A 23,037-nucleotide genomic window follows, 5' to 3' on the forward strand; every position below is an offset into this window, starting at 1 on the left:
ATCCTAAATAAAAGAATAAATCCTAAATCAAACCGTCTGAAAATTCTGTTAGATCTAATCGCTTTAACTGTGGACAGACCTGACTCTATAAACATGTAAAACACCAAAAAAAAAAAAAACCCCACCCTGCAGTTCCTCTAATGTCCTACTTGAGTGAGTGAGTTGCTCCTCCGTAGACTCAAAGGTTAATATGTCTCGCATTACAGTAGGAATAAACATTTTTACAGCCTGATACACAAACTATCTCAGTCTGTAGGAACTTATGATCATAACATCTGTAGAGGGGTGAATTTATTGAAAACTCACCTGTTTAAATTACATCAGGGACAAAGCTTGCATTGTTAGGGGTGTCACATGCAACTGGTTCACAGCCCAACTCCCATTTTTTTGTATTTGTCATAAGTGTTATATTTAAAGGAAAATGTGTTTGTATTTTTAATAAACAGCTAGGTTTGATTTAGAAAAGTACATTTAGACATATAAAGATTTAAAGCTTTATCAGACTTAACAAGTCGTTGACCAGATTTAACGCAGAAAACATCGTCCATCTGGCTATGTAATAAGCAAGGTTATTAAAACCAGATGTGAAAAAATATTTTGACTAAAATAAAAATAAAAACTACACTTTTGAAAAATGTAAACTAACTGATCTGAAATAAAATAGAGCTACAGAGGAAATACTGTTAGTTTTAGTACATCAGTAGTTTGATAAAAACTTCCCTGATGAGACATTGATAGACGTGTTTATTGAGATGCAAGACTGTGAGTCACTGCTTTAAAAACTGTTTTTATTGTAATACCTGTACAAACTTTCCTAAATCTTCCCTCTGACATATGCCCTCCATGGAATAATACTAAGACTAACACAGAAACTAATTAAACTAAATACAAAACTGTGGTGATAAGTTTGCCTCGTGCCCTCTTTGCTTCAGGAAATGAAGATGCCTTCTTAAAAAAATTGATTAAAGACTGATAAATATCAGCAACTAACGTCAATGAATCTCATCTTATGGTGACAGCAGCCAACAGGGTCAAGGAGCTATTGCCAATGTTTGCTCTGAACTCAGGAATACTCATAGTGAAAGGTGCTTTACTGAGCTTTTTTAGATACCGTTCTTTGTTAGGGACAGGTCACATGACTGGAAAAGGAAAAAGAGGTTCAGCAAACAACCTGAAGTAGAAATGATGAACTGTGAAGTAATAATACTTATTACAGGAATAACTGATTTGTTAAGGGTTTTTAAATGAAAACATCAAATTAAACTCCAGTACACCCTGCAGTACTGAAGTGTCCTCATTTGTGAAATTTAATCTGATACTGATATTAACAAACTGATTTCCTTCCCCTCACCCTCTCAGGACCTCAAACGTCACTGCTGTGCTCACACACCTGTAATGGAACTCTGACTTACACTGACCTCTGCTGGCTGGTTGCAAGCACTACAGCCAGCAGAAAAAACAACCTGCTCTGTATATTTCCATCTCCATCTTTCCAACTGTTGGCTTTTTAGAGTAGGCTTTCATGCTTTATGTTTCATAGTTAACTTTATTTAGTATATATCGAATCATACACCCAGAATCAAGTTTTCCAGCCTGAAGGCACGCCTTCAAGAGCACGTCATTTTATTGAACATTCAACAAGTTTTGCACCATGAAATCATCCCCAGGGTGAGATCATCATTGCTGAGGTCTGCTGTGAAGTCCTCTGAGGCATCTGATAGTGAACAATCAGAGGAAATGAACGGTGGTGCACGCCATCACAATCGCCTCCCTGAAACATTTGGATACACTGGAAAAGATCCATCACACACTGCAGAGCAGAGTACGGGAGGAACATAACAGCATCACAGAGGATGGAAGCTCCGAAAACAATTTAGAGATGCACAAGAAGACGATACCAAGAGAAGAGTGGAACTTTGGATGTGTTTCAAGTATTTTATAGAAAGCCTGCTCTCTATGACATGATACAGATCCAAGAGTAGAAAAAACTGTGTGAAACTAAGTGTTTAAAACTTTTGACTCATGGGGATCATTCGTTCACTCACTGACGTCTTTTACCATGTTTAACATGAACATCTGCCCCTGAGACAGGAGAGATGTGACAGGAAATAAAGAGTTTGGCCTCTTTTTCACTTTATTCCGGTCTGAACACATGCTGGTTAAAGTGCAGCTCACACACAAACCTGGCTCACCACGGTCTAAAAAAACCAACCCGTTAATTTTCCATCAGGCCGATGAAATATTTGCATAAAAAAAGATCAGAAAACCAGATTCAGGGTATTAAATAACATGAAGTCGTGGCAAAAAATAAAAATAACAGTTCTCCATTGGTTCTGTACATGTTCTTCATAAGGCATAAGTGTAATCATGGTTCACACACGTACACACACACACACACACACACACAACCACGCACAGAGTCTATTGCACCTCCTCAGCCTGTTGTGTAGGAGGAGGCGGAGGTGTTTTGGGCCTGCTCTGCTCCTCTGTTGCCGCTCCATCAATGGTTGCTCCAGTTGCCGGTGTCGCCACAGAGCTGCTGGCGTTCGCAGCCTCAGACCCGCTCTGCAGAAACTTCCTCAGGTCTTTGAGAGCCGGTCGGAGCATCTGCACCAACGCGAGCAGGGCGGCCTGCGTGCCCTCCAGTGCCTGAGCTTGCCTCTCCTGGGCAAAGGCCTGCGCCTCCTGGGAGCGCCGCATCATCTGCAGCAGCTCGTTCTGGCCCTCCAGGTGCTGGGCGATCTGGCGGATGTGCACGTTGGTGACTCGCTGCTCCTGCAGCAGGCGGGCGGAGTTCAGAGCAATGCGGCTCTTCAGCTCCTGCGGTTTGGCATGACTCTGAGGTGGCGGTGGGGAAACGGAAGACGAGGCCAGCATCTCCATGGGAGCCTCGACCGCGGCCACCACAGTCGGGGCAGAGTCGCCCTCAGTGGTGGTGCAGTACTCCACCACGCCGCCATCCTCCAGAGTGTGGTACGTCGTCTCAGCTGGAAGCAGGAATCAGTTTCATTTCATTTCATTTCATTTATTTATTTAGTTTCAGACGTTTATTAAAAGCCTCACAGAGAACGTGAAGAAACAACTGCTCTGAATTCATGTCTGAAACATCTTTCTATTGTGCTGAAGAAATATAGACTGAAGCTGAATTAGGGCTTGGCTGTACTGTCATGTAATACCAATAAGCAGCAGAAGATGGCGCAGTGAATCAGTGTAACCTTTATTCCTTTAACCAGGCAAAAAGAAAAAATGGTATTTAATGGTAAGAGAGCTAAAAGTTAAAATGTCGACCCCTGGTAGTGATTAAATCTGTAGGATAATTACAAAATGCACCTTTTAAAGCACAGCAGTTCAACACCAGACAGTCCAGTAGAGTTGTGATTAGAAACTCTGATGGCTCTGCAAGTGTCACGGCTAAAGTTTGAACATTTGCAAAGAAATGAAACGTACCATTCAGCTTTGAGTCATCACAGATTGTCCCGGCACCGGCTGGAAGAGCTGAAAGACAAACAGAGGAAGAAGCTAAAACCTCAATGAAACTATCAGCAAATCTTTAATATGTATTTTTTATTTTAAAAATGTAACTCTAAATTTAAATGTTACATTTAGGCTTACATTTTTGTAATTTATTATCATAGTCATATGATCAGATTTCATATTTATAATCCAAATTAGTATTGAATTAAAATATTAAAATGTAATATTAGGATTTAACATTTACTACATTATTTTAAAATTTTTGGTGTCAAATGTTGCCCACTTGGCTTTCAATAGCTAACTACCATAATAATGGATTGGATTTATATAGCGCTTTTCAAGGCACCCAAAGCGCTTTACAGTACCACTATTCATTCACTCTCACATTCACACACTGGTGGAGGCAGCTACGGTTGTAGCCACAGCTGCCCTGGGGCAGACTGACAGAAGCGAGGCTGCCATATCACGCCATCGGCCCCTCTGGCCAACACCAGTGGGCAAGTAGGGTAAAGTGTCTTGCCCAAGGACACAACGACCAGGACAGAGAGCCCAGGGATCGAACCGGCGACCTTCCGGTTACAGATGCAATTCCCAGCCCCCTGAGCCACGGTCGTCCCATCCAGTCTGTGTCTTTAATATTTAGATTTAAAATTTTGCATTTATATTTAAATGATTTTATAATCATACATTATACACTATATATTATGTTTAAAAGTATCTTATAATAATAGATAATGATTTAAATTTAATATTTAGAATTTAGTACATTTGTGGTTGAATGCAGTTTGAATGTAATTCCTACTTTTTAGTATGGATCTCACAGATTTAATTAAAATATTTCATTAACCTATTAACTTTTAAATGTAAATTTAATAAGCTATTAGCTTTTTGTTTACATGTAATAATACATTTAAACATACTTACATAAAATATTAAGCCTGTGTCGTTATTACGTAGTTTTAGTTATTTTGCATTTCATGTAGTATTTTGGATTAGAATGCAATATTAAACCATACTTGTAAACATTTAACTTACAGACCAATTTTTAACTTTACATTTATTGTTCAGGTATAAACATAAATGTAACTAAACTATAATGTTTACTGTGACATTTAATAACACTTTCATTCACTTTTTCTGTCTGAGTTTTCAGTTGTTTCAGAAAATACTTAAACTTCACACTTCATTTTTTTTTTTTACAGTGTTACACGCACAGTTATTTTCGGCACGCTTCACTTTCCGTACTTCACCGTGCGGCACTCACCCTCCGTCAGAGTGACGGTTGCGGCGGCGTTGACGGTCACAGGTAAGGTGATCTCCGCATCCGAGTCTCCGGCAGGTAGGCTGATGATGGTGGCCTCTCCCAGCAGGTTACAGATCCTCTGCTGCATGGCGGTGAGGATGACGGGAACTGGAGTGCAGTCCGCGGACGTCCCCTCGATGGCAGCCCGCGCTTGGGCCACCTTCCGCCGGACCTCTGTCTTCATGTCGGACCACTTCTTCTTCACCTCGGGCAGCTCGCGCGGACAGGTGGTGACCTGGTTCACCTTTTTCAGGATGTCCATCCACGCGTTATTCTTAGCCATGTGTGTGACTCCGGCATTGAAGTGGTTAACCAGTGTGTGCTTTTGTTTCTCTATTTCTTCCACTATAATTTCCACCTCCCTCTCCGAGAAATTCATTTTTCTCTTTTTGGCCACCGATGCCATAAGTGCAGAAAAGCGTCTTTACGGCAGGTAATTGTGCGTATTGTACGCAAAAATAGTAGGATTTACTCCGGTAATGTGCGCAACGTAATGGCTTCCAGAATCGGCTTCTTCTTCCTACTAACGACGCTTACGTTAGATGGAGGACGTAGCCCCGCCCACCGACTCTTCCATTGGTTGAGGATCTCGCGGTAATGCGACATTCTCTCTTACTATTGGACCAAACAAAAGCCAATCAACTCAACAAGCCAAACAAAAAGACGAAGTTAAAAAAAAGAAATGTTACCGTTATCTCGCTTTTTTCCAAGTTACACTTGAGTGAAAACAACGTTTAAAGCGTAAAAAAGAAAACGTAAGAAGAACATGTCAGCTGGGATATGACTGCTTCATCAACAGCATGGTTTTAATACTGCTGCTAAAAGGTAACAATTCTAAAGACGTCTTTAAACTGAATACTACTAATAATCAATATTATAATTATTGTAACCTCTCATTATTTACAAATTTCCAAGACACCATGACACCGTGAATAATTTTCAGTGTCTTGAATGAGGGATTTAATAGTGAAAGGCAAGTGTCTTGCTTGTGGTCGGTCAGAGTTACGTTTTCTCGATGATGGTTTTTCTCCCCTCTGGAAGAGGATCCTTCTTTCCTTCTGATTGTTGTAGGTGAAACTCACATTTTTTAATCTCTTCTTTGTTAAAAGAAGGGCAGCTGTGGCTACAACTGTAACTGCCTCCACCAGTGAGTGAATGTGAGAGTGAATGAATAGTGGAATTGTAAAAGTGCTTTGAGGGTCTCCAAAAGCGCTATATAAATGCAATCAGTTATTATTATTATTATTATTATTATTATTATTATTATTATTATTATTATTAAATATTATTATTTAATAATTATTATTATTATTAAACACCTCTGACATGTTAAGTTCACTCAGTCTGTTCAATGGGACTCTGCTTCCTGTTCCTCAGAACAAAATCTGTTCTTAAGACTCTGAAAGAAACCACTGAAAACTGATCTGGTTCATGAGCTACCCAACAACCTTGTTTTGATCTGCGTTTGAACAAAGAATGTTTTCCATGTGTGATAACCGCAATGACAACTACACAACAGAAACAGTTTGCCCTATGAGAATAAAGGAGGAAAAAGCTAACAGAGTCTGGTGCTCCATGTTTCTCTGTGTTTCATGTTTATGTCACCAATACCCCAACATAGAAAGGTGATTGAAAGCAAAAGGAAAAACCATCTGTCAATGGGGCATAAAAGACTAAATAAAGCAAGAAAACAAAGTGCAAATACAAAAAAAAGGTAGAAGACAAGGTGCATTAAGAAAAAAGGAAGACAAGAAGCAAAAAATAATAATTTCACAATTATCATGAAACTGACACAAATTGACCAAAAATGGTAGATTGGGATGGGATGGTGGATAAAAGATGGTGAAGATAGAGCTCCCCACCAGAAGGAAACAAAAGTTCTGTCAGCTCTGCGCTCTTCAAGGTCACACTCAACATTTTCAGTGTTTAAGGTGGAAAGAAGATCACAAAGATTTAGTGATGTGCTGAAAAATGACAAAAAAAAATCAGATATTTGGGGTTAAGTAACCAGAATTAGCTGGAACTTTAACTGGAACAGTTTGTTTTTTGTTTGTGGGTCTAGTGGTTAACACATCTGAATAACTGTCTTCCCATGCAGAGATTGAACCCTCATCATGTGGATACTTCCAGGCACTTCAACTGTTTCAATCTTTCCCACTGATCATCAATGGTAATTCTCTTCAGTAAGAATTTAATACCCTCTCTGACCACAGTGTAGCACTGTTACACATCAAATTTGACTGTCGTAATAAATAAATCAGTGTCCCACACTGTCCTGGTCAGTGTTGGTCAAGTTACTTGAAAAAAGTAATCAGTAACTAATTACTGATTACTTCCCCAAAAAAGTAATCCCATTACTTTACTGATTACTTATTTTCAAAAGTAATTAATTACTTAGTTACTTAGTTACTTTTTAAAAACACGATTTACAACCTGAAGAGGTGATAAAGCGATAGATCTTTCAGCCCAATTCTACTTTTTCTACATAATCCATCATACATAATGTAATCAAATGGAAAAGTCAGTTTTAATCTTTTAACTTTATGCATGAAGCAAAAATTTTATTATATGCAACATTCTCTGAGTTGAATAAATTAGTTTAACATTTAAACCTATTTTCTGCACATTCCAGCACATAAAATAAAATATTTTTTGTGTTTACACTCACTCTTTCAAATACGGTAGATGCAAGTAAAACACAGCAGAAAATAAATAAAGTCAAAGACTCAGCGGTCCTGTTGCTCTATTTTCACCTGTAAAGCAGGACTGCGGTAGGTTGAAGAATCCGCGAGTTTCTCCGTGAGTTTCCCATTACGTCGTAGCGCACTCGGTGCTTGCTCGGAAGTTTAGGGGTTTTTCGCTGTAAAAAGAAGTTTTCTTCCCACGCACGATGGACGCTAATGTTTTTGTCACTTTTTATGGAATCAAACTCAAAGTAAGGTCAGTACTTCCACGCTTTAAACGCTGCACGCTCATACTCTCTCCCACAATCGATACGTGATCCATTGTTGATCTGAACACAGCTGTTGTCACAAACGTCGCACTCGCTTACGTCACTGTCGTGAGACATTCTCGCAGAAAATCACGGTTTTAGTAACGCAGCGTTCCTACGGGAAAGTAACGGTAATCTAATTACCGTTTTTGCAATAGTAATCCCTTACTTTACTCGTTACTTGAAAAAAAAGTAATCAGATTACAGTAACGCGTTACTGCCCATCTCTGGTCCTGGTATTACAGTTTCCTTTGTAAAATGAGCCTCTGTCCTTGTTTCTGATTGGTCAGATGCTGCCAGCATCATCTCTTTCATGTCAGCACTCTTGCAGCGAGGTTAACAAACCCTGGGTTGACTTATCCCATTTGTGACGAGCTTCACGTGGCTGCTGATGTTAGGATAAGAAAACCTGGACCAAGAAAATAGATCCTGGATATGTGGAGCTAGTTTCAGAGTGCAGGGCCGAGCTCTGAAGCTGCTTTTATGTCTCAGGGTAAAGAAAACTATTTGTTTCTACACTACATGAAAAGTTTGGACTTACCTTCAGGACTTGATTTCTGTTTTGTTTTTGTTTTTTCTTTTACCTTATTTTATATTGTGCCGTTTTGTCGTGGTTGCTTTGGTTTAGAAGCTTCAACCTTTTTGTTTTCCCCCATCACTACTTTTAATGTACCACCTCAGTATTACCCCACATCATGTGTGGAACAGGTTTTCTTTCTTCTTTTTTTGCACCTGTTTGGTACCTTTTAATTTTCCCATTGCATTTTTTGCTTTAGGTTTGTTCCCTGTGTTGATTTGTTTTTTAGTGTTTTGTACTTTTGAACCACTTGTTTTTTTAATCAGTTGATTATTTCAGATTCTTTTCTAGTGTGTGTGTTTTTGGAAGCATGTGTGTTTGTGTTGTGCATTTTTGCCAGTAACCCAGCACCCAGATTTGATCCATTGTTACCCAGTTGTTACTCGGGGTTCTTTTCCACTTTTCTGTCTTCAGCGCTGCCGACAAACAGGGTTTAATATTTAATGAGGTTCAGTTTAGAGTGAGTTAAGAAGAGTTTCAGAACTAAGCATTCATATGACTGTTTTGCACAAATGTTTAATGTGAGTATGTGTTTGAGTGTCCACTGTGGTTCAGATGTAGAGCAGAATTGTCTAATTTCAGGAAGTTAACCACAGGCACAGCATGGTATCTAGTATAGTGGAGTGTTTAAAGACCTTGCAAATAGGAGGCTGAGGTACAACTCCTTGATGGAGATGAAGCTCTGTCCTTTCTTAACTGTTCGCGTTCATACTGTAAGCACTTTTTGAACCAGCTCAGCATTTCAGGTTCACCCATCGGATTTCCAAAAAGAGAAGCTTGACTCATCGCTGCAGAGAACATGCAGTCTGCATGCCTTGGTGCTTGAATTTATACACCTGTGGTCATGGAAGTAATTGGAACACCTGAATTCAATCATTTGGATGGGTGAATGAAAATGTTTGCCGATCAGCAGAATGTCATCTTACATTCGTGTATCACAGCATATAGTCCAGTTTCATGTTTACTCTGATCAAATACTGGGATTCAAGGCCAAAATGACCCATAGACTCCAGCTTGCAAAACTCTGTGACTTGGAACCAACGAGGAAGCCGATGCATTTAGTGATGCAAATAAGAGAAAAGTGTTGAAGGCAACATTACCCAGTCTGTGATCAAAAACTTTACATTTTAAAAGATCATTTATTTGCAATCCAGTCACACTTAGAAACTTGAGTTTTGGCCACTGTTACAAAAATATACGCAAAAGTTACCTTCATACCATACAGAGAAAATAATCAGATTCAGGAAAATAAGTCTAGAAAAACTAACACCACACCCAACCCTCTTCCCTAGAAGCAAATCCCTCCCAGTTGTGCAAATAAAAAACACTTCTGTTCACTTGGAAGAAGCTGTGTCCAGGTGTTTGAGAGCTCCTCCCACCAGGTAAAGGCTTCCAGTGATGAGGACGTGGATCTCACTAGCTTCGCGGAGAGGAGCAGCTTTGGCCGTGACACTCGGTTTAACCGGCAGCGTCATCTTGGCCTGATCGGCCAGCACAGAGTCCCTGCCTTGTGTGATCCACTGGAGGGCGCTGAAGATGCACGGGAACACCAAGGTGTCCCCTCTGTGCTCAGGTAAATTAGGAAGCCTGTCCTCAATCAGCAATGGATTATCTCCATTGTCATCCAGGTGGTTATGGAGGCGCCAGATCCTCTCATTGTCCCAGCAGCGAGTCAGCATTTCCTTCACAGACATGTCAAACTTCTTCTCCTGTACTGAAGAAGGTGAAAGAATAAGTTCAAAGTTTTTGGCTCAGAATTATTCACTGGATAAAATCGTCTCTTCTTGCATAATCTGCATCTGGAAACACAGACTCCAACACAAACTCCACACAAGTAAACTATAAAAATGTGCTTCAGATAACATTAGATTACAACTGCACACTTCTGGACACCGATACTGTGTCCAGACTGATTTTATATAGAACGATCTGTACAGGTGCAAACAGGTTCAGCAAACTCACTACTGGAGGTGCTGACTTCGGCAATGCATGGGCAGAACACAGCAAAGTCAAAGTGGCACGGCTGCAAAGAAACAAGACATGCAAAAAAAAAAAAAGTTTTCAACTCTATACGTACTGTCACGTCCTTGCCAACATACCTACAAATGCATTCAGGTTCGAAGAACTACTCACCACCAGGAGTTTAAGGAAAGCAGCTGCGTCTCTCTCTCCTGTAACGTTGAACAGCAAAACTCTGGCCACAGGGCCACTGAAACACAAACACATCAAAGTGTCACATCACATAGCATTTGATGTAAAAATATTTCTGTAGATCCACCTACAATTGGAACACACACTCTGGTCCATTTTGTTAACAACAGAGACCGGACTAAATGTTTAAATTAAAAATTCTAGCACATCTTTTTTTTTTTAGCTCACCTCGCGTTCCTCTCGTGCTCAGCTGCAGTCTCTCTAAACCATTCGGAACAGGCCTGGATGCTGTGCAGGGTGTGAGCTCCATCCAGGAAGTAGGTGACCGCTCCATGTTTTAGGGTCTGGCTCCTGCCGGGCCACTCGGTATCTGCCAACCCTGAGAGCAAACGCATTCACTGTTACATCAGCTGGCCCTGGGTGGGTCCTGTTGTTATCTCATTGGCTCTGCGGGACTCACCTTTCACCATCACGGGGCTGGGACTGAACGCAGTCGCCTGAAGCATCCCGCCATTGTTAACAGTGCTACAGGGGAAGCTATTATCTGTTCAGAGAGGACAGGTACATTGAAGGTACACTAACCAAAGCTTGCAGTTATTATTTGCATTATTTTGTACTAATCATTTATTTATTTATTTCTGGATATATGTTTAAACATCAGCCCAACCTGGTAGACCCCTCATCTGAAGCCAGGTGTGACTCAGCTGGAGGGCGAGGGAGGCGTTGGAGCGCTGGTGCTGCCCTGCAAGGCCCAGGTGCAAAGGTCCACATTCTGCCTGGTAGTCCTCCAGCTGTGGACACACCCACAGTGGACACTGCAACAACAGGTTAGAGAGAGTTATAGAAAGCTGAAGCTTCACTTTCCTGTGTGATGTGACTGAAAGTGGACTCCTACTCCGATCTCTTTGGCCCACTCCTCGAGCACAGGCATGGTATCCTCTGGCTGTCTGACGGTGAAGGCGGGGACTCCAGGCTGCAAACACAAAAATGCAGCATTACTAAAAGAATCACGCATTCAGACTGAAACAGTTACTCACTCCTAATGTGAACAGACCTTGTAGATGCCCGCTTTGTGCCAGGCGATCTGTTTGATGGTGTCTCCCAGAATATCAGTGTGGTCTATGTCCAGGAAGGAGATGCCACACACCCACGGCCTCCTGTTGAAACACGCAGGGGTCATAGTGACGACCGAGGCTGTACACTGAGCATGGCAGCAGACATAAACAGCAAGAAGTACTACAAGATGGCAAGATGGAAAAATCAACTACACCCCCACCCCACCCACACAACAATAAGAAAAATCTGATCCTATATAAATGAGAAATGTAAATAGTGTAAAAAACAATTTTTAACAGACGTAATTTTGAGAACATTAAAAATAATTTTGTATTTCAGCAAAAAGTGTAAGAAGACAGACTCCAGTGACTCTTATGACAAAGGCTTTTTAAATGTGTCCACTTGGTACCATTTTAGTTTATGTTTTGATTCGGAAGCTTTTCCATTGTTTGTGATATTTTGCATGTTATGCCAAAGACTTATGCTCTGCTAAGTTTACATCTCACCGTATTATGTTGGTGTTGTCGTACGCTCCGCCGATACCAACTTCAATCACAGCTAAATCCACCTGAGCAAAGAGGAAGAGCCATTTAGATTCAAGGAGTGTTTATAGTAAATAAGAACCATCTGTTGGTGAAATAAACAGGACTTATCGTTCAAGTAAATCTGAGCTCTGAGAATTACACACAAGCTTTTCTTATACACATCCAGAGGGGCTCATTTCTGAAGAAACTTTTGAAATCTAATGTTAACTGCACCACTGCCTGTAGGGCAGATACATGCATACATAACATGTGTCAGGAATAAATTCCATATAAACATTTTCTGGCTGCTTTTGACAATGTACCTTCTCCTGAAGGAAGATATGGAAGGCCAAGATGGTGAGGATACCAAAATATGTCGGCATCGTCCCTCCGTGAGCGTCCTGAGGAGGTTAAGGGGAAAAAAGTTATGACTCTTCAATCTGCTTGTTTATACACCAAAGATGATATATTTTATCTAATTTTTTCTAAATGATCACATCAGGTCATAAGTCTGAGGGTTTTAATTGAATTAATTTTAAGATGTTACCTTTCAAATATGGTCTCAAATTTATTAAAAGTGATGGCTTCTTCTACTTCTCTTTTCAGCTGATTTTTTTCATGGTTCACCACAATGGGTCATCTGCCTCTATCTCACTCTATTCCAGCATCTTCCTCTTCATGTCCTCCTTCACTTCACCCATGAATCTTCCCTGTGGTCTTCCTCTTCTCCTCCTGCCTGGCAGGTCCATTTAATCATCCTTTGTCCAATATATCCTACGCTGTCCCTCTGATGACATTTTCTATCCTGCTCACTTTTAGGTAAATCTTAACATCATTTAAAGTTTCTTATCTTAAATTCCAGAGTTGAATATAGTTTTAAATCTTCCAGAAGTAACAGAAGTGAAGAAGGGGCTGGTCTAATTTCCATATCTAAAGCATGTCTGTATTATGTTAAAGAAATCAAAACTGTACTTTGAAGCAACACCAAGTTATACCACAAGATGGCAGAAAGAGTCATTGTAACCTTTACTAAAAAAGGCAAATCAAGCCTGGGAAAAGACAAAACCCCGCGAAGAAATTGCCCTAAAGCAGTGATTCTCAAACTGTGGTGCGCGTACCACTAGTGGTACTTGGGCTTTCTCTGGTGGTACCTGGAAAATCTCCAATTTTTTTTTAAAGATTAAATAATATACCATTGTGGAGGTATGCAAAGACGACACGACAGTTCCCGAGGCTCTTCTGGGAGCCGGAGTCAACCAGAAAACGCCTCCCAGAGTGTGAGTCCTCTATGAAGAGCAGCCTTTCGGAGGCCCCCAGGAGAATTGGTGGGGGGGTGTGGGAGATGCCGTCAATGAGTCAGGAACTACTGCCTGGATGCAATCCGCTTCTTCTGCGAGTGAGCGGTAATCCTTCGCGGACCAAACTTCAGTCAGGAGAACAACTGCAATGTAAGGTTAGTCATTAATATACTGCTGCATGGGCTGGGCTGTAGTTACATTGTAAGGTTTTAAAAACTGAGCTTTAAAATGAATAGTGATGCTAAAACCCGAGAGAGGCCGACAGTGATCACTGACTTTTTTTAGGGGCTTGTTCAGATTAAAGAACACAATACAAAGCATTAAAACATGTTAAAAACACAACAGCCTTAATAAAAGCAGAGTAGTTTGGACCCAGAAGCAGGGTTCATCAGGTCATCACTTAAAGATTGGATATCCCACCATGTTTTAATGCAGTACAGTTGTGGTTATTATTATCACTCGTCACATCTTATTTATGACAGTTAAAATAAATAGCATTCATATAAGACATAAAATTGTCTGTGTAAACTGTATGTAGTGTTAAACAGGCCTATACTACTGCACTTTAATGTCGGTCATAAGGGTGGTACTTCAGGAGCCATATATTTTATGAGTTGGTACTCATTGTGAAAAGTTTTAGAACCACTGCCCTAAAGGAGTAAAGACAAATTAAAAAGTGAAAAAAAAAAAAACACAAAACAAAACAAAACAGCAGAACATGACTGAAAACTTTTCAACAAACCCAACGATACAAGCCTGCCCCCTGGTGGTCAAAGCTCTGGTAAAAATTTGTGGAGGGTAATTAGAGAAAGTACCTTTAACAGCTTTGAATCCACATTAGAAGGTCAGTTCATCCCCAAAAGTTAATTTACATCATTTCCCTCTTCAATTGAGAAAGGTTTGGTACAATTTGCCCAGTTTTAGAGATATTATTTCTATGACACGACTTGGGTTCTCGGGTTGGCAGGTTATTACCAGAACCAGATCACCATAGGGTGTGTCACATCTGGTCCAGTGGATGGGGCAGTGTCAAGTGGCATTTTAGTTTTCTGTTTTTCTCTTTTCACACCTACCTTAGTTTCCTCGAGCCGTCTATATATCTGCCAGAAGTATTTGGTGAAGAGCTCTTTTCCGATTGGCTGCCCGTTGATCCGAATCCTCTCTGTGACTTGGACCAAATGTGGAGAGCTGCACCCAAGAAGAATATTTGAAGCCTGTTATTACCTGTCAGTCTCTCCATCTAATTCCTCCTGTGTGTGTGTGTGTTTATGTTCAAACTGCTCAAAATATCAGAGTAATATCAGAGTAATCTGATTACAAAAACTAAACAACCCATTTTACTGTTCAGACTACTCGAGAAGAGCACAACCCCAACATCTGGACAGCTGTTACGTTCAAATGTAGAAATAACAAAAGACTTTATAGCTGAGTATGGGTGTGTATTTGTGTTTTATAGCTTATTTAAACCTTTCCAAAGACTGCACAGAAATCTGAAACAAAGCACATTTTTATGCAATAACACTGCAGTAACCACCTGATTCAGTAACCACCTGATTCAGTAAACACCTGATTCAGTAAACACCATGGTTTACCTGAAAAATCCTGTGCGGAAGCCATAATTTCTTAACATCTGCTCAGTGAACGCACACGTCGAGCCCTGAAAGACAAACAGTCATCATCTGGATTCATGATGTAAATGTGTGTTACACATAATTTAATTAAAGCCAGGATCTTATATACCACACACTCATCTCACATAGCTTTTATATTCTGATTTTCACACAGCACATTATTTGTTTCAGAGATTTTTATTTATTTGTTTATTTAGAAGATTTCTGAAGAGATTTCTGTGTGTTAACATGAGGCCATTCTTATGTGTGCCCTTTGTCCTGTCTTCCTCCCCTCACCCCCAACCGGTTGAGGCAGATGGCAGCTCCTCCCTGAACCTGGTTCTGCCAGACGTTTCTTCCTGTTGAAAGAGAGTTTTTCCTTCCCACTGTTGCCCAGTGCTTCATCAAAGAGGTTTTGTCTGATTGTTGGGGTTTCTCTGTGTTATTGTAGGGTTTTACCTTGCAGTATAAAGCCCCCTGTGGTGTGATTTGGTGTTATATAAATCAAATTGAACTGAACTTAATTCTAATTAATCCACAGAACGGGCCTTTCTGATATAAAGAACACCTTAATGTCAGCTCACCTTGCCCTTTGTTCCGGTCACATGAATGATATTGAGACGGTCAAGTTCATCCACCTTTCATATGCATACAAGCACAGACATCTAGTTCAGTTAAGACTGAAGGTGATAATTACTGTAACTGTGTGTAATCTCTGATGTCACTGCTGCTTTGATTGGCTCACCGTGAGGCCCGCTCGTTCCAGGAAGCCTCTCATGGTCTTTAGCTGCAGGTGACGTTTGCTCTTTAGCTCCTTCAGGGCGGTAGCATAGGGCTGCAACGTGTTCAGGGTGGAGATGGTGTCCTGTGGTAAACGTACAAAAGGAAGGACAGAAAAGTTCAAAAGTAACAAAAATGTGTCATCTGTACAGAAAAATGTCTGCATGAAATGATGAGAATCAGGATGTCAGGACAGTCTGATTGAAATGTAAATCAAATGGTGATAGAAAGTGAAAGAGTCTCTGTTTTCCTACTAGATTTTAGGAGGGGAAAGGGAACCTTTCCAAAAAGAGAACCAAGGAATGATTCATGCTTCATGATCAGCAAGTTGAAAAAGAAAAATTGTGAAAAAAGAAAAAAATAATAATAATGATATATTTTTTTAAAACAAGATTTTTCTTCTCTGGAGGTTCCAGAATATTTGCCAGTGCAGAATTCCCCCACAGATTTCAGACTTTTGGAGAGCCGTGTCCCTCTCCAATAACAAAAACCCCTGGACAGCACCAGCCTTTGCCTTGAAGCAGCAGCTCCACAGTCACTATAATAGAACAGCTGCTATAAAACACTAAAACAGAAGAAAACCTCAGCTTACCGTTTCTGTATCCATGGCGGCTCTGCTTCAGTCTGACACCGTTGTGTCAGTTTCTGTTACAGCAGGTATGCACTTGTCCGTCCGCTTTAAAACCCCGCCTCGGTCTTTGGGGCTTTCAGATATTTATCACCTTAGAAAAGCATCATTTTTGCCCAAGGCATGTAGTAAGAAGGATGTAAGAATATTTTCAGGTATCTCTACTTGAGGATTTATTTTTTTGTCAACCTTTTATTTTTACTCTTTATATTTTCAAATCAGGCTCATTACTTTAGCTTTAATTAATTTGAGGGAAGTTTTTATTGTGAGTCTTCAAACTGATGTGAGGTTAAAAGAAGGTAACAATAACAAATAGATACATTTATTAGTTTATCCATCAGCGAGGCATCTCACATTCAAAAAGATGAAAGAGGCAAAAAACCCCACATCACTTATGCATTATCATAGCACCATAAACTCGGGGTTTGAATTAGGTTGGGATGATCCTGAACGGCACTTTTGGTGCATGTTGATAAGCTGTGTTTGCAGTACAGCGTTGAAGAGGAGCAATCATAAAGGGAGTAACGTTTTCTAGCGGCAGGTAATTTTAAACGTTTCTATCAGCTCAACAAAAATCAGCAAGCACACAAATTTAAAGATTGCATGTTAGTCCTAATTTTTAAATCAGATATCAGGTCTGTATGGTGTGAAGTTTTATACTGTTTCATTTTGTAAAACGTCCTGCAAAACAAGCTGAGATCTACAGCTTTGTTTTATTCAAAGGTTGTGTGAAAATGCTGTGCAGTTTAGTGCTGGATAAACAGTAGTTTGCACTATTGTGATGGATTCACATAAAGCTCTGAGCTCCTGGTCAGAGTTCGGTTACACAGCAGAGATGAATTCAAACTTAAGCTGATGATGAGATTCACTCACTGAATTTAACTGTATGCTGTGAGTGTAGGGGAAGGACATCAGCCCAGATAGCTTGTGAAATATTTTTGAATTTAACTGTGATCACAGGCTGTGCACTAAGACCATCTGCTGGAGCTCACAGTAGAAATGATTGAGCAGCAATTCTTGTCCCCACACTGAGCTACTACAACTGAACTTGGGGTTCCTCCACCTGCTGAACCCCACTTATACTTCCATGCATTAATATTATTTTATTATTACATTAATACAGCATGAGGTTCAGTTAGCTTTGCATAATAATATCTGATAGCATTGTCCTTTAAACAGCTACTTTTTACTTAATTACTTTGAGTACATTTCAGAGCCGGTACTTTTTCACTTTTAGTTGAGAAAAGAAGTTGACTTCCACCAGGGCAATTTTTTTAAACACATATCTTCACTTCACAGTAAAGAATGTGTGTGTTAGTGTTTAAGGTGTGGAAGCATATAGTGACTGACAGATCTCTACTCTTTGTGGCATTTTTCTAACCCGACAAACCGGATGAATCCCGGGGGGGAAAAAAAAAACCTCCCCAAGAAGTTTCTTTGTTGTTTTTAGGAATTTATTTCTGTTTAATTTAATTTACCCTCCTGAGTCTGAATAACATCACTCAAAAAAAAAAAAAATTTGGTGTCACTCCCATTTCTTCTTGTTGAATATGGTTTTATGACATTTTTCAAATGCGTCATAATATACACACACACACACACACACACACGTGTGTGTGTTTTCATGGTGATTTCTTTCTTTCAGTAAATGGTAAATGACCTGTATTTGTATAGCGCTTTTACTAGTCCCCCCCTAAGGACCCCAAAGCGCTTTACACACCCAGTCATCCACCCATTCACACACACACTCACACACTGGTGGAGGCCACAGCTGCCCTGGGGCAGACTGACAGAATGGTGTTTGAAAAAAGAAAAACAACAAAACCCTGTAGTACTCCAATTCTAAGAATTGCGCTAATTCTTCAGTGAAGGTAAAGATGTTTCTGTTAAATTCACTGCACATCACTGATGTACAGGTTGTATATTCACAAACCTTGCATACGGTATCAAGTGGTCCTGTTCTTTGGAATGAGCTACCTGCTGATTTCAGATCAGTTAATAGTGTGTCTGTATTAATAATAGGAGACAGCTCACAGGTGTTGTTTTGTAACCATTTTTATTGTGGATCACACTGCGGAGACGTGGACTGTGTCTGTAAAACATTTCCCATCAGCAGGACCAAGAAGGACACCAAAGTTTTAAACCATGGTTGGCACAACGTCTGCATAAACTAACCGGCTCAGTTTTTAAAGATGTGAGCGGATTCCATCGTAGAGCTTCCACAGAAGTGAATTTCAGGTGAAACTTAAAACAGTGATGTTCATTTTGTGCTCATAAAAGTCAGAGTCTGAACGGATATGGCTGAAGGGCTTAACCTTTTAGCTTTAAATACACCGACTGCATGCGTCACAGTCTGACCATGAAGTTAAATTAAGGCCCATTTAAATAAGACGTAGAAACGCAACACTGATTTTAAACTCGTATAAATCTGGTGGATTCACACATTTAAAAAGAGGAGGCCACATGTACGAAGCACACTGTGCAACCAAAGTGACACAATAAAGGAAAATGTGCAAATATTTCTCAATTTTTAAAGATCTCTGAAATGTGATAATTAAACGTTCCCAACAGGGTCAGAAACAATTAATGCAGTTTAAATCATTCCGTTTGACCAGCTCAGCTCTTTGTAGCGTCTACAGCTCATGTAAACACATCTGGCTTCAAGTAAGACTGAAGACACTCTGGAGCGTCTGCGCTGTAAGGCTCAGGGTGAAGCTGGAGCTGCCTCAGTCCTCACAATTAGCTCTCAGAGAAACAAATCCCCAAGTCTGAAATGTTAAAAGCATGAAAAACCTTCTTCTGTCCAGGTAAGTTTCCCACAGTAGTGTAAACATGTGCAAATGGTCACTTAGAGGAAGCTGGGTCCAGGTGTTTGAGAGCTCCTCCCACCAGGTGGAGGCTTCCGGTGATGAGGACGTGGATCTCCGCGGCCTCACGGAGGGGAGCGGCTTTGGCCGTGACACTCTGTTTAACCGGCAATCTCGACTTGGCCGGGTCGGCCAGCACAGAGTCCCTGCCTTGCGTGATCCACTGGAGGGCGCTGAGGATGCACGGGAACACCAAGGTGTCCCCTCTGTGCTCAGGTAAACGAGGAAGACTGTCCTGGATCAGCAGCTGGGTGCCTTCGTTATCACCCAGCCGGTTATGAAGGCGCCAGCTCCTCTCGTTGTCCAAGCAGCGAGTCAGCATGTTCTCCACTGACACGTTGAAGTTCTGCTGGTCTGAGAAGGAAACAACAAGTCCAATAAATCCTGTGTATAGAAATCTGCAGGAAGAGGTTAAGACTAAATTCTTGCTCCATGCCCTTACTGAACTCTTCCTGCACCCGAGTTTTGTTTTTGGCCCTCGTTAGCTGTCAGCAGCCTCCGGAGTCCAACAAGCCAACTAAGACCATCCTCAACAGCTTCTTTTATCTCTGGCATCTGGCAGTAGAGTGGACCATGTTCCACACCTATGTCCCAGTCAGTTTCCTGGACTGAGACACTCCTAGTGCATCCTCACTATACCATGTGATTACACCAGGCCTGTCCAGCATCATGTCCCACTACCTGATCTAACAGCACCACCAGCTCAGCTCCCATTTTCACCCGACTGTTCTAGACATGTGAGGTCTGATCGAGAGTCGAACGAGTGTGTCCTGGTGTTCTTTTGGACACCTTGATGCTCGATCATTATGTTTATCATTAACAAACCGCATGCACAGGCTGTCACTCCTGAATGCGCCATGTTAGGTTTCACTCCCACTGTGCAGGTGAACATTAACCCTTTCCCCCTTGAAAGCCAACTGGGAGTAACCTTGAAGCCCTTTCCTGAACAGAGTGGTTTCAAGCTGCTTATGAACAAAATGACTGAACGTATCTCTATCGAGAGAGAGAAGTTTCTTTATTCTCCTTTCAGAAACTGCATCCCATTCAGAGTACTCACCTGCGTTACAGGAAGCAATGGCTTCAGTGATGTTTGGGCAAAAGACAGCAAAGTCAAAGTGACACGTCTGAGAGAGAAAAAAAAAAAAAAAGGGCAGAAGAATTATTTATAGCGGTCGGTTCCTCTCTACATGAATGTGTGCGTATTAAAGTAGCTGTACTCACCACCAGCAGTTTCAGCATGGCAGCCGAGTCTCTCTCTCCTGTCGCGTTGAACAGCAGCACTCTGGCCACAGCTCCACTAAAACAAACATGTTGAGGCATCAAATCAGCATGTGAAGTACAAACCTTCCTGCAGAAACACTTCTAGGATTTAAAGAGAGCGTGGCTGTCTGAGGTGGTCTTTGACACACAGTTTAACAAGTCTTGCTCACCTGGCGCTCCTCTCGTGCTCAGCTGCAGTCTCTCGGAACCACTCAACGCAGGCCTGCATGCTGCGCATGGTGTGAGCTCCATCCAGGAAGTAAGTCACCTCTTCATGCTTCAGGGTCTGGGTCCTGCCGGGCCACTTAGCATCTGCCAGCCCTGAGAGCAAACACACACAGTTACCTCACTGAATGACAATCTGGTTGTAATGGCAGCTGACTGGCTCAGCAGGACTCACCTTTAACTATGATGGGGCTGGGACTGAACGCAGGCGCCTGAAGTGTACCGTTGTTTTCAACAGTGGTGACGGGAAAGCTGTGATCTGCTGAGAGAGGACAGGTTTCTATTAACACTCTCGTCACCTAACCCCTTCACTCACACCCCTAAAGAAAGTCCCGTTTGCAACAAGCCATGAAGGGAGCCCAGCAAACACATGGAAGCAGGAATCTTTTGACCTACTTCCAAACGCTGTGTGTGGTGGGTACATAACACTGCATGTGAACCTGAACACACCATCTCCTCTGAAGCATGATGGAGGCAGTGTCATAGATAGATGGAGCTAAAATACAGGCAGGGATTTAGGCAGGATCTTTACATCCGAGTCCTGTAAGTTATATACTGTGGATCTCATCATGCAAACCTGTCCTCACCCTGTGAACCTCAAGTTCCCCCTTCACCTTGGTCAGTTTTATTTAGATTTTTCTGACTTCTTTAGCAACTTTTTGAAAGCACAACAGACATCAGCCACTTTCTGCCACAGAAGCACTGCTCTTTGTTTGTGCTCTCTTCAGTGAGTGACAGCAGCACGATCTGTTTACCGTGAGGCAGCGGACATCAATGTAGACCAACTCCTCTCACTGATTTTACATTTAAAAGAATTAATTAAAAAAAGAAAAAGAAAATCACGGTTCAGCTACGTGGTTTCGAGGCTCAGGCAGTATTCAATTTATGTACATTTGGGATATTTAGGATTTATGTATAAACGTTAATCACACCTGGTAGGCACCTCCTCTGAAGCCAGGTGTGACTCAGCTGGAGGGCGAGGGAGGCGTTGGAGCGCTGGTGCTGCCCTGCAAGGCCCAGGTGCAAAGGTCCACAGTCCACTTGGTAGTCCTCCAGCTGTGGACACACCCACAGTGGGCACTGCGACAACAGGTTAGAGCATGTTAGATAAAACTGAAGCTTCACTTTCCTGTGTGATGTGACTGAAAGTGGACTCCTACTCCGATCTCTTTGGCCCGCTCCTTGAGCACGGGCATGGCGCCCCCTGGCTGTCTGACGGTGAAGGCGGGGACTCCAGGCTGCAAACACAATAATGCAGAGTTACAAACAGGAACTAAAAAGAAATAACTGGTTCAAGCTGAACCACAGACACACCTTGAAGATGCCTCCTTTCTGCCAGGCGATCTTCTCGACGGTGTCTCCGAGAATCTGAGTGTGATCTATGCCCAGAGAGGAGATGCCACACACCCACGGCCTCCTGTGGAACCGCACAGGGCGAGAAACGCTGGTTAAAAGCGCCTCAAAGTTTTTCAAGCGACTATAAAGTGTTTTTTATTCTACCTCATGAAAGACGAATTGTAAAAGTAATGCTAATAATAAACACATGAAAAAGAAGTCTAACCATATAAATGAAGACAAGTCTACTTTTTGCCCCCAATTTTCCCTCCAAGTCTTTTTAAGGTCTGTGGCACTCACTGCCTTTAGATTAGGACTCAAATCGCACACAATCACGTGTTAATTTTACCTTCAGGCTCACTGCACTGTTGTTCAGTTCTAATAAACCAAGTGCACAAAATGCTGCACGTTTGCATTTCTTGTCAGAAGCATATTACCTGCATGACTGCACACACTCCTATAGTCAGCAGAGCCCAGTTAAACCAAGAGATGTGTGTGCTGCAGAGGCTTCCTGATGGTTGAATATTTTGGCATTCATTTTCTGATGACATAATTAACTCCATGGTAGCCATGTTCTTTGTTAGATAACTGCATTAAAATCCAAAAGGCATAAACAGCACAACCACGGTGCACATGGATTCCAGCTCAGGGATTCTGGTTAGAGCCACACAGATCTCAAAATGGGACTTTGTAAAAGCAGAGATGAGACCATGATAATGCAGCCATGTCCACCTTTCACAAATCCAAAATACAGTGGTCCCTCGCTATAACGCGGTTCACCTTTCGCAGCCTCGCTGTTTTGAGGATTTTTTTTTGTGCGTAATTTTGTGGACCATTGTCAATCTCGTGCCGTGGCTCCTGTACAGTACAGAATGTGTTCAGCTTGTCAAATTTACATAAATCTTCGATCGCTAGCAGTGTGACCCTAAAGTGCTGCACTGTATGTTTGTACGTTTT

General features: G+C 41.5%; 3 protein-coding genes across 4 annotated transcripts in view; all 3 read right to left on the reverse strand.

Annotated features, from left to right (window-relative positions):
• Positions 1-1,455: 1,455 nt before the first annotated feature.
• naif1 (nuclear apoptosis inducing factor 1) lies at positions 1,456-5,461 on the reverse strand. Its single transcript, XM_085463021.1, has 3 exons — positions 4,739-5,461; positions 3,448-3,495; positions 1,456-2,987 (listed from the first exon to the last, which is right to left on the reverse strand). The coding sequence occupies exons 1-3, from the start codon at positions 5,181-5,183 to the stop codon at positions 2,422-2,424; spliced, it is 1,059 nt and encodes a 352-aa protein (XP_085319147.1). The 5' UTR covers positions 5,184-5,461; the 3' UTR covers positions 1,456-2,421.
• A 4,582-nt stretch (positions 5,462-10,043) lies between these two features.
• Positions 10,044-16,372, reverse strand: LOC146705377 (folylpolyglutamate synthase, mitochondrial-like). Its single transcript, XM_085460998.1, has 14 exons — positions 16,358-16,372; positions 15,731-15,850; positions 15,570-15,623; positions 14,968-15,032; positions 14,449-14,563; positions 12,401-12,478; positions 12,060-12,121; positions 11,552-11,654; positions 11,393-11,470; positions 11,165-11,312; positions 10,958-11,041; positions 10,726-10,876; positions 10,480-10,555; positions 10,044-10,369 (listed from the first exon to the last, which is right to left on the reverse strand). The coding sequence occupies exons 1-14, from the start codon at positions 16,370-16,372 to the stop codon at positions 10,262-10,264; spliced, it is 1,257 nt and encodes a 418-aa protein (XP_085317124.1). The 3' UTR covers positions 10,044-10,261.
• A 2,039-nt stretch (positions 16,373-18,411) lies between these two features.
• Positions 18,412-23,037, reverse strand: part of LOC146705378 (folylpolyglutamate synthase, mitochondrial-like) — a 14,676-nt gene continuing 10,050 nt past the window's right edge. Inside the window, exons 8-15 of one of the 2 annotated variants that reach the window (XM_085463024.1) lie at positions 22,060-22,162; positions 21,906-21,983; positions 21,678-21,825; positions 20,921-21,004; positions 20,691-20,841; positions 20,482-20,557; positions 20,318-20,384; positions 18,412-19,614 (exon numbers count right to left, since the gene is read on the reverse strand). In XM_085463024.1, the coding sequence (XP_085319150.1) occupies positions 19,238-19,614; positions 20,318-20,384; positions 20,482-20,557; positions 20,691-20,841; positions 20,921-21,004; positions 21,678-21,825; positions 21,906-21,983; positions 22,060-22,162 (1,084 nt within the window). In that variant the 3' untranslated portion in view covers positions 18,412-19,237. Of the gene's footprint in view, positions 19,615-20,317; positions 20,385-20,481; positions 20,558-20,690; positions 20,842-20,920; positions 21,008-21,677; positions 21,826-21,905; positions 21,984-22,059; positions 22,163-23,037 lie in introns of both variants that reach the window. The other variant, XM_085463022.1, reaches the window with a different exon arrangement.

This window comes from Copadichromis virginalis, linkage group LG7 (genome assembly GCF_057382275.1).
Source record: "Copadichromis virginalis isolate Kocher_CV1m ecotype Utaka linkage group LG7, C_Virginalis_male_GT1.1, whole genome shotgun sequence".
NCBI classification, from domain to species: domain Eukaryota; kingdom Metazoa; phylum Chordata; class Actinopteri; order Cichliformes; family Cichlidae; genus Copadichromis; species Copadichromis virginalis.

What these genes read in the sequence shown, in the direction of transcription:
- naif1 (XM_085463021.1), bottom strand. Translation starts at nt 5,183, where the DNA reads ATGGCATCGGTGGCCAAAAAGAGAAAAATGAATTTCTCGGAGAGGGAG. An exon ending in AACCGTCACTCTGACGGAGG is followed by an intron (nt 3,496 to 4,738) that starts GTGAGTGCCGCA and finishes TTTGTCTTTCAG; the next exon opens with CTCTTCCAGCCGGTGCCGGG. An exon ending in TGATGACTCAAAGCTGAATG is followed by an intron (nt 2,988 to 3,447) that starts GTACGTTTCATT and finishes TCCTGCTTCCAG; the next exon opens with CTGAGACGACGTACCACACT.
- LOC146705377 (XM_085460998.1), bottom strand. An exon ending in TTCCGCACAGGATTTTTCAG is followed by an intron (nt 14,564 to 14,967) that starts GTAAACCATGGT and finishes TCTTGGGTGCAG; the next exon opens with CTCTCCACATTTGGTCCAAG. An exon ending in ACAAAGCGGGCATCTACAAG is followed by an intron (nt 11,471 to 11,551) that starts GTCTGTTCACAT and finishes TTGTGTTTGCAG; the next exon opens with CCTGGAGTCCCCGCCTTCAC.